Consider the following 11122-nt stretch of genomic DNA (forward strand, 5'->3'; position numbering starts at 1 on the left):
GTTGCTTGCGAGAAGTGTAAGAGTCCGCGTCCGTGGAGTCGGAGTCGTATATCTGGGGTGAGTGTGTTCCGGAACGGAGTTCATTCGGTGTGGGGGAACGAGACCGGGCATTGCCTCTAGGTGTGCGCAGGAGACGGGGCTCGGACGCCATGATGGATTGGTCCCGGCCTCGGGGCCTGGTGCGGGTCGAGGTGAAAAACTCCTGCATCGAGGGGGTACCCCGCTGTGAGGCTTGCTTGTCCTCTTTGCTGCGTTTGGACATCTTGTGTGACCCAACTTAGAGGGGTATAAGTCGGTATAAGTGGAGTGTAAGGATGAAACCCACGGAGCTCGCTGCGTTTGCTTCTTACTCCGCCATGAGCAGGACACGCCCCCCCAGATTCCCTTCTTAGTGTTGCTGAGTGACACCTCTGTAGTAAAAGTTGTGTGTAGTACAGAATTTGCTTATAGGTTTTTATCTCAACTCGTTTCAGGACAAAGCACCATCCCTTCTTCAAGGAAACACAGGAGCATCCTTGGCATAAAGTGAATAATTACATTTAATCTCCTGGTGGTGGACATAACCGCCCCTCCTGACTGATTAATACTTTTGCGACTGTGTTTGTCACAGGCAGTATTTGATTAAAACAGAAGCAAGGTTATAAATACTGTACAGATTAAAATGAGCAAAAATATAATATATTAATATACATATAAATACATACCCATAAAATATAATTATCAATGAATAATTATGCTTTTATGAACCCAAGATACAGCTTAGAAGAAAGCTCTATATGTCCCCGGAAAATGGTGTAAAATTCATTTCAGTACAGCGTTGCATGGCTGAATAAGTGTCAGTCAAAGTTGCAGTGCTGAATACTGGAAAATCGTCTGTACAGGAAGGGGGTTTAACACACCAGGCTTCAAGTGGTTAAATATTTGTAGCTTATGCTACGTGAATGGGAACATGTAACAAATATAAAATAGGTGTTATCCCAGTTTGGCTTGGAAAGTGGAAATACATTTTAAGGCACTCTGTTAACAGTCATGTGACTATAATTGGAAAATCTCATTGGACTCACTGGCTGGAAATAACTCACCTTTTACAAAACAAAGATCCTTATCATGGTGCGTTGGCTTTGTGAATTGAAACGTTTCTTATATCCCTTATGTCGTGAATTTATCCAAATAGCTTGTCTGACCTCTAGTGGTCAGAAGTGGTACTATTTCACTGACGATAATATAATCTCTCTCTCTCTAAAAATCTCTCTCTTTCGAAAAATCTCTCTCGAAAAAAAAAATCTCTGTAGTTTCATTGAGACCCTTAGGGAATCAGTACCTGATTCCTGTATCCAGTGTCTCTGCTGTACATAGTTACATAGTTTGTTAAATCTGTACGGTTGATAACACTTACAAATTTGTTGGAATGGAATTATATTTAAACTTGAAAACCACTATTGTGGTGTGTAGAAAAGTGCCTTTACACACTAATGTTAAAAAGTTTCCTGCTGGCACCTCACCCCAAAACATGTAGCAATAAAAGTAATTGATGGCCTATAAGAGGATTCTGTACTGCACACAACTTATACCAAAGAAATGTTACTTACCACCACTCAGATGGGAACCCACACTCTTCATTCCTGTTTTATGCTTGCATTCTTACAAAGGGATGAATTGCCTTTGCAGCTTCTCACCCTTCTGATACTTTGATGCACTACCTAGGCATACACCTATATGGCAGAGAAGGGTAGGAGGTGGTTTTAGTTTTGCACAGAGGCGAGTTTTAAAGTACTTTTTATTATGAGTAATACATGTATTCTTATTCTTGTTATTGTATTAAATGTGAAGATTTGCATATTAGATTAACAACTTATGAGGTAAGATACACAAAGTAGTGCATTGTTTGACCAACTCATATACATGCATTGTGAGAATGAACAATAAAGCAAAACAAAAACAGAGAGCAGAGCCTATGAACTGTATGTAATCTGCAAATATGGCTGCCTCCATGTACAAGCAGGTCCAATACAGCTTAGAAGAAAAAGTCAACTGCAGGTCAAATACACCTGTCAAAGAATTTTAAATGATCTCAAAAGCATCTCAAACTGATGCCAAACTAATGCCATCGACACAAGCCCAAATCCCGCCGATACAGGCCCTAAAAACAGCAAAGCTACAAAGTAAAAGCAGGACTGTCCCATAACGCTGCCTCTGTGCTAATGCTGATGAGGAGACCAGGCTTCTCTCCTCTTTCCAGTCTTATCAGCTGTACTTGTCAGGAAGCCAAGTGAGATCAGGGGATGTGTTAAGCATGTACTATGCAACTTGCCTGAGCTCTTACGGGTTCATTCTCATTACATCAATGTGGGAAAAGGGAGTCCCTGATCTCCTAAGTTCTCCTCCATCTTCCAACAATGTCTTTCTCCGCTGTACAGTGAAAACGTCAAAGTTCTATTTAGATCCCTGATATCTGCATAAAAAAGGACATGTCAATTCTGTGTACACTGTCATCAGAGGGCTTTTGAGATTTTTGTATTGGTTTGCACAAATAATAATTTTGAAGCTATTTTGAAAATATATAATTTGGATAAACATTGGTGCAACTATTATTAGACATACAGAGGCTTTTAAAGGAGAACTATGAGGTGAGTGCTTTTCACTCACCTCATAGTTCTAGCCGACCTGTGACAATGAGACTGTCACAGGTTGGCTTAGTAGATCGGGAGGTGAGCGAACACATACCGGCATTCGCTCACCTCTCGATCCTGTCACGGCTCTCTGCCATGCAAGGGGAGGGGGTGGATTCCCCGCTCCGATCCTCCAGCGCTGACTGGCGGAATGGACGGGGGAGGGGACGGGTACAGCTGACTCTGCCTCTAGATAGGCAGAGCCAGCTGTCAGTCACGCAGCTGGGCGGATCCCGGCATAATTGTCTCAGTATACCGCGAGCTGCAGCGAGCAGTATACTGCGGCGTCTCAGGATAGCTTGCGGTATACTGAGCCTAGGGTGACGGGAGGACGCTAGTTTGTGTCCTCCCGTTACCCTAAGGAGAACTATGGGGAAAAGCCTTAACCCCATAGTTCTCCTTTAACTCTGTAGTTCCTGTGCTTGGGGGGCATCTCACAGATGTTCAAGACTCTGTGTGTATAGGTGAAAACACAGTGTATATGGTCTGGCCAACTACTGTATAAAATTAGAGGTAGTAAATATGTAACCATTTGATACGTTTTTGTTGTTTTGACACAGATTTTGGATCTGCAGTTGTCGTCTCTCATTGAACGTCAGGTGAAACAAGCTAAGGTGGAGCAGAAAAAGAAATTCAATCCTCAAGATGTTCGTTTGGACTGCAGGAACTGTGTCATTGCAGTTGGGCACGGGAATGATTTTCGGGTTGTGGAAGGTATTCACCATGTCAATGTCAATCCTAACTTTAAGTAAGTGTACATTAGGAAATGGCATTTATGGGGAAATAGTTATATGAAATGTATCTGATTTACTTTTGTGTTTTATTAAAGAATCATTCCACCCAAGGTATTAATGAGATTTTCCCACTGCAGACCCTGAGAAATCTATATACAATATCTGACATATACAGTATATTGAAAACTAGAATATAATTTTTAAATATTGACCCTTTAGTAAGGTTTATTAGTTTGTTTCATTTTTAGACTACCCATGAAGTGTAGTGTCACAAGGCTTATACAAAACAGATTACAGTACATGCATAGAGGCATAAAGAAAAGGTGGCACAAGAAAGAGTATATAAGTAACAGTAGCAGTAGCTGCAGTGTTGCACTACTGTGTTTAGCCATCACTAATGGCAGAACATTTGTAGTTAACGCATTTCAGGCATGATACCAAACTGATCAAATGGAAAAAAAGAAATCTACCATAAGCAAATCAAGGAGCCTGCCATTGCTAACAGTTCCTTCTGAAAATGCTAGTTGCCTGGTGGTCATTTACATTTTCATCTGTTTATAGTTGAAACAGGCTAAAATACTGTACACAGTAGTGTAACTACATATAACAAAGTGCCAAAGCAAAATGTTGATACCCCACTCTGTGCTCCCCTTTCCAGTGAGATTTCAGTGGAACCTGGCATTTTTCACCACTAACAACAGGCCCCTTGTACACTTCTTAGTACTTACTACTTATTAGTTCTCCGTGGTGACCACTGCATCCCTCCTGTTTCCACACCTTTTTGCGCTGATGGTCACCGAACAGCCCCCTTAATAAAAGCACCCTGTACATTGGTGCTTAGCATAAATGGTAGTTGTCAGTGTTGATGCCCCCATTACATTTTTAGCCAGTATTATTGCCCTGTTACATTAGTTGTAAGAATGCAAATGCCCCATTACATTGGTGGTCAGTTTAGGAAGAAATTCCCCTTTTACTGGTAGTCAGTTGAAAAAGAAATGACCCCTTACATTAATGGTAAGTATGCCAGTAGGACCGGCCTGTTAAGTTGGTGGTCAGTTCAATGAAGATCACCATTGGCGTTAGTTATTATGTGCTTGTGGTGGTGCAGAAGAGATGGGATGCGATGCTTGTATGCCAATGGCTTTTTTGCAGCCATGCTGTAGCTCCACCCCTGTATACACAAGATGTAGGAACCTTCCGTTTACAACTGTCTTATTTGATAATATTTCTAGAGTCTATTATGAAGAATACACAGCGCCTGTTGATCTGGGAAAAAAGATGGAAGACTGGGTCCCTGGAGGAGCCATCAGATGCAGGTTTTGTGAGGTAGTGTGGAATTTTTGCACTAATTGCTGGTTCAAAATTAACAGGTTTATTCACAAAAGGGTGAAGAGTTTGGAGAAGGCAGGAGAAGTGAACAATCTAGGACAACATAGCTGAACTGGCAAGTGAGCTGAATTAGAGAATTTTTTCCAAATCAGCTATGTTGCCCTAGATTGTTCACTTCTCCTGTCTTCTCCAAACTCTTCACCCTTTAGTGGATAACCCTGTAAAAATCTTAGTTCTCCAGTCCATATTTATTTTGTACCTGAGCTATATGTCATGTATTTGCCCCAAAGCCCCGCAGAATTTTAAATGTTAAAATTGTCAGAGGGTTTTTATTGTATTTCATATTTTGTTATTCTCTGAATGTCAGAAGAACATTAAGGGATGCCAACAATTAAACATGTATTAAAATAGATATTTTATTATATAGGGAGACGGTACTGAAAAACAATATACTGTATAGAACATATAACAATCTTCCTATAGGAGTTAAAAGGATTCAACTCCCAAACAGTATTTGTCATGCTCACCACCACTATGACAAGTCTGGCCATGTCAGTGAAGTTCATCCAAATGCTTGTTTTGGGCTAGGGGGCACAATAAAAAAAAAAATACTCACCGGATCCTTGGTCCTACCTGGGCTACTAGACCAATCCCCGCAGCCTCTTCGTCCCCAGGCTCCAGCGGTGTAAGGACCTGTGAGTCATCACATCTAATGCAGGTACATTAGACTTGAGGATGCCGAGGAACATACCACAGCTGAAGAGGGAGAGAGGTGAGTGCTGACTGCCACAGGACTGAGGATCAGGCGAGTATATCTTCTTTATTCCGTTCCCTAGACCAAAACGAGCAGTTAACCCTTGCAGTGCGGGGGTAGGTCCACTGCAAGGGTCAACTTTTGAAAATCCTGGCATTCATCTTTACTAGTCCTTAATGTCTTGGTAACGTAGTTGCCTTTCCACATTTTTACACTCTCCAGTAACCTGATGTTCTCTTCCTTTCAGCGGAACTGGGGCATTATGATGATTTACAAAGGAGTGTCTCTTCCAACTGTAGGCATCAAGAATTTTATAATAACAACTCCTGAGGGGCGGAGGCCCTACAAACAGTGGAAGGATGTGCCTTTTCCATTAGAGCTTTTTAATTACAATCAGTATTGTGAAGAGAACAATTTATTATTTGTTGATGATGATGATGACGACGATGACTAAGTATGAAGATTTATGGATGAAGTTACCTTTCTTAAATCAACATCCGATCATTACTAAATATGTCAAAGGTGGGTGGGAAGCAAAATGGTGGGTGGGAAGCAAAACAGTTTTGTATCAAAGTTCTAACTTCATTCTCTATGCTTCTGTGAAACAAATTAATATTTATGGTTATAAAATTTTCTTTTATCAAAGGTACTGAATACCAATATATCAACGAGGGATCTTTAACATTTGTCATCCTCTGAACCTCTCTAACAATGACAGGGTGTGGTAAAAAATATAGAACTTAAAAAAAAGCCTGTGGATGGAGTTAAGGATGCCATAAGCATTAAAAAAGGGAAGGAGTCCAACATGTTTCCTATAATTCAGTGTTTGGGGGCCAATAAACTGGATCTTTTTACATTCATGTTTTTTATGCTGTAAAATGTTCATACTACCTCAGTTTTCTGAGCAGAGGCAGAACTACAAATGGTATCAACCCAAAGGATATTAACTGGCCCTTCCTTGTCTGTCTTAAAGGCTAAGTTCCCATTTCTGACCATTTTTCATGTGACAACCTTATTTATGTAAAAAGGTGTGTATTTATTTTTATTTTTTGTAAGAAGTGGAATTATCCTATAAAGTGGACTGGAAACTGTGCCCAAAAAAGTGAATGGTCAAAGACTAGTCACTGATAATCCCAATGAGCTACCTGAAGCTGATATTTTGCCCACAACTGACTTTCTATGCCACATTCCACGCTGTGATTCTGTGTGACACCAGCCATCTCAGTAGAGGACCAGATATTTACTTATTGATGTCAAACCTGCTCTCCCTTCCCTGATGGCTTATGATCTAATTAAAGTGATGAACAGGGAACTGATGACTAGTGTAGGAAAATAACAACAAGCAGTAGAAACGTTGGATCCACAAACAGCAGCACAGGATGGGGAGACATCAGTTGGTGGCAGGAGAGGTGGAGGAAGCACAGATCTACAAAATGAATTAGGAGCAGGGAGATCCTAGCACTGCAGGCAGGGGCCGGATTTATCTCTGCTGCCCCATGGCCAGCCTCCTCAATGCGCCCCCCTCCCCACCAAATCCCCTCCCCCCCCCCATGGAGAATGACAGTTACCTGCAGGCTGCATACAAGTGATCTCGGCGAAACAAGAAGAAAGCAACTACCCGCCCAGCGCCCGGAACTGCATGACCCTGGGGGTGGGGAGTAGGGTTGCCACCTGTCTGGGATTCACCTGGACAGTTCGGGTTTTGAATGTTGTGTCCGGGTTTCGTGGAAGCTGAAACCCAGACACAAGATGTGAGGCAGACATGGGCAACCAAAATTAGGATAGGGGATACTGGCCCCCCACTGAAAATAGTCTTGACTGGGATATTTACATATGAATGGGTGGCGCTATTTACATATGAAGAAGCCGCGACTCATTCTCCCCCAAAAAAATGTGTGCGTCACTAGAGTGTTCGGGTTTCGATGTAAGAATAAGTGGCAACCCTAGTCGGGAGATAGGAATTCTACACCCCTGCTGCCCCTCTACTCCCTGCTGCCCGAGACCGGGCCTTGGTTGGCCTTGTGGGAAATCGGGCCCTGACTGCAGGGTCCTATGTACAGCTTCATCTCCATGAGGTCCTCAGACCAACATAAATCTTGTCTGAAAAGCAGTCAGCAGCAGTGGGCGGGATTTGCCTTAGATGATCTTGCACTGCAGATATGCAGCTATGACAGGCAAGACAATATCACTGTAATTTCTCATAAGGAGTTCAAGGCAAAAGTTCATTTAATTTAAGGTTCTACTTAGCTAAATGTTACTAATAAAACAGAATATGCAACTTAGATAGATTAGCTTTTTTTCACATTACCAAGGGAGTCAGTCATTTTTCCTGTGTCAAGGTTCCCAAGAATTGAAGTCATGAACTGGAGAATCAGTAGGCTTAGTAGAAATTCCATTGTTGCCCAGCATGACATGCACTGACATTCAATTGCACTTTGTATTATAATCACAGGAGAACAAATCCCAACTTGTGAAGTCTACCAAGGATTCCAATATAATGGATCTTATATGTGTGCGACGATATATCAGCACAGCTCAGTATATGTATATACATGTAGTAGGAAAAATTTATTGTTGACCATAGCAACTAATCAAAATCCTTCATTTTCAAACGTGAACTGCAGAAATGGCAGTTAGCAGCTGACTGCCTGTTTAGGGGAAACAAAAGGGAGAGGCTAAACAATTCCTGAAGACCTGTACAGTAATGTTTGTAATATTATGTAATGTATGCTTTCAAATGTATTAAACCAACTGCTTGGTTCTGTTTTCTATTTTGTGGAGTCTTAGTCAAGTTTTAAGGTACCTATATATTGCATTGGCAAACATTGCTTTAAATACCCAACAAATCCCCTCCCCCCCCCCATGGAGAATGACAGTTACCTGCAGGCTGCATACAAGTGATCTCGGCGAAACAAGAAGAAAGCAACTACCCGCCCAGCGCCCGGAACTGCATGACCCTGGGGGTGGGGAGTAGGGTTGCCACCTGTCTGGGATTCACCTGGACAGTTCGGGTTTTGAATGTTGTGTCCGGGTTTCGTGGAAGCTGAAACCCAGACACAAGATGTGAGGCAGACATGGGCAACCAAAATTAGGATAGGGGATACTGGCCCCCCACTGAAAATAGTCTTGACTGGGATATTTACATATGAATGGGTGGCGCTATTTACATATGAAGAAGCCGCGACTCATTCTCCCCCAAAAAAATGTGTGCGTCACTAGAGTGTTCGGGTTTCGATGTAAGAATAAGTGGCAACCCTAGTCGGGAGATAGGAATTCTACACCCCTGCTGCCCCTCTACTCCCTGCTGCCCGAGACCGGGCCTTGGTTGGCCTTGTGGGAAATCGGGCCCTGACTGCAGGGTCCTATGTACAGCTTCATCTCCATGAGGTCCTCAGACCAACATAAATCTTGTCTGAAAAGCAGTCAGCAGCAGTGGGCGGGATTTGCCTTAGATGATCTTGCACTGCAGATATGCAGCTATGACAGGCAAGACAATATCACTGTAATTTCTCATAAGGAGTTCAAGGCAAAAGTTCATTTAATTTAAGGTTCTACTTAGCTAAATGTTACTAATAAAACAGAATATGCAACTTAGATAGATTAGCTTTTTTTCACATTACCAAGGGAGTCAGTCATTTTTCCTGTGTCAAGGTTCCCAAGAATTGAAGTCATGAACTGGAGAATCAGTAGGCTTAGTAGAAATTCCATTGTTGCCCAGCATGACATGCACTGACATTCAATTGCACTTTGTATTATAATCACAGGAGAACAAATCCCAACTTGTGAAGTCTACCAAGGATTCCAATATAATGGATCTTATATGTGTGCGACGATATATCAGCACAGCTCAGTATATGTATATACATGTAGTAGGAAAAATTTATTGTTGACCATAGCAACTAATCAAAATCCTTCATTTTCAAACGTGAACTGCAGAAATGGCAGTTAGCAGCTGACTGCCTGTTTAGGGGAAACAAAAGGGAGAGGCTAAACAATTCCTGAAGACCTGTACAGTAATGTTTGTAATATTATGTAATGTATGCTTTCAAATGTATTAAACCAACTGCTTGGTTCTGTTTTCTATTTTGTGGAGTCTTAGTCAAGTTTTAAGGTACCTATATATTGCATTGGCAAACATTGCTTTAAAAAGGCTAACTAGATTATTTAATCTGGCCATAGCACAATCAGAAAGCATTCTTTGTTCACCTGGCTACACTTAACTTATGATAACAGAAATCTGATTGGTTACCCCAGGTTTGTACAGCCACAGACACAAAAGAATCCTACATAAAGCCCCGGACAGCAATTGTTAAAAGTGAATCAAAAAAAGGGTGTCAGGGCAAAGTTACTAATTCATGCATATCTGCCGGGTACTGCCATCTTGCCAGTAGTCAAAAGCTTGGGTCATGAAGTCACAGAGATCGGTCACAGACAATTAATTCTGCAGCTCAGACCCATTCTAAAGGTGGAAATACACCTTACAATTATCGTTCAGTTTTATTTGTCCCGTCATCGCACCCTCGTTCAATTTCCACCCAATAGCCCGCCATGCACAGACCTATGTAGATTTCGGTAATCGTTCATCAGCAATACTAACTGGCCAAATTTCGTCGATCAACAGAACAGATTTTCGTTCAATTTTGGTCCGTTTCCACAAAAGTTTTCTAGTCTGCCCGTTAAACCAAATCCGGCCACTTATACAGTAATTGCGACCGTGCATTCCCATCAACTGGCCGATTATTGCACCAAAAACAGATCACATTTGATTTTCAAACGATAATTGAAAGGTGTCTGGCACCTTTACACTGTACTCTCAGCCAGAGCTGAGACAGCGGGGCAGGTAATTGAATCAGTCTTTTTACAAAGAAGTACACCTAGACAAAACAGACAGCAAATATTACAAGTGTTTTCCCTGGGATTGGAAAGTCAAAGGATGAGTAAATGTTGATACAGTATATTAAAACAAAAACCTAGTAACTAAGAATGTGCATTCACTCGGCCTCACTTTCTGGCTTTTTACTGACTGACTTTAGCTGGTTAGCAGCAAGGCGACAAAAGTCTATGGCACAGACATTCACAGTTGATGGTTTTCCATTAAAAACGCTGTTCATAGCCATGTTGCTGAGAACACAATATACTTTATATTATGTCCTCTGCAACTGGGAAGCAGGCAATGCTTTTGATAAAAACGAACTGTCGACCATACATACTGACTGCTGACAGTGACTACATTGTTTCTGGCTCTGGCGTGGCTGTCACTGGTAGAACCAGAAGCAGTGGTCAGGTAATTAACCACAGATACCAATGATATCTTTTTGCCACTTGCCACTAATGTAAGGGACCACTTTACCACTGACCATTTTTAAAGTGTTCCTTTGATTGCAAATTGGGATAATTAGTGTTAGTGGTTACTTTTCTGGCCACTGGGTCTGCCAAGTGATGTCCACTCTGGAATTATGCAGTCACTGCCGTCTGTCACATCCAATCGCATTGACTGTATAGTTCCTGTGCTACCATGGACATGTGTGGCTATTAGTTTTCTGTAAACGTCACTGTTCAGTGATTGCATAGTGTAGTCACAGCCTGAGTAAGAACAGGAAGAGAGGTAAAAAACAAAGGAAGGTAGAAAGAATGGA

At 41.8% G+C, this 11122-nt stretch overlaps 1 protein-coding gene across 1 annotated transcript in view; it reads left to right on the top strand.

Annotated features, from left to right (window-relative positions):
• The window catches only part of DHX58 (DExH-box helicase 58), a 45724-nt gene extending 39784 nt beyond the window's left edge, over nt 1-5940 (top strand). The window contains exons 11-13 of the mRNA XM_018558833.1: nt 3230-3417; nt 4636-4729; nt 5734-5940. Coding sequence (XP_018414335.1) covers nt 3230-3417; nt 4636-4729; nt 5734-5940 — 489 coding nt within the window. The remainder of the gene's footprint in view (nt 1-3229; nt 3418-4635; nt 4730-5733) is intronic.
• Nucleotides 5941-11122: the final 5182 nt, after the last annotated feature.

The sequence above is a fragment of the Nanorana parkeri genome, unplaced genomic scaffold (genome assembly GCF_000935625.1).
Source record: "Nanorana parkeri isolate BGI_ZX_2015 unplaced genomic scaffold, ASM93562v1 scaffold362, whole genome shotgun sequence".
NCBI lineage: Eukaryota > Metazoa > Chordata > Amphibia > Anura > Dicroglossidae > Nanorana > Nanorana parkeri.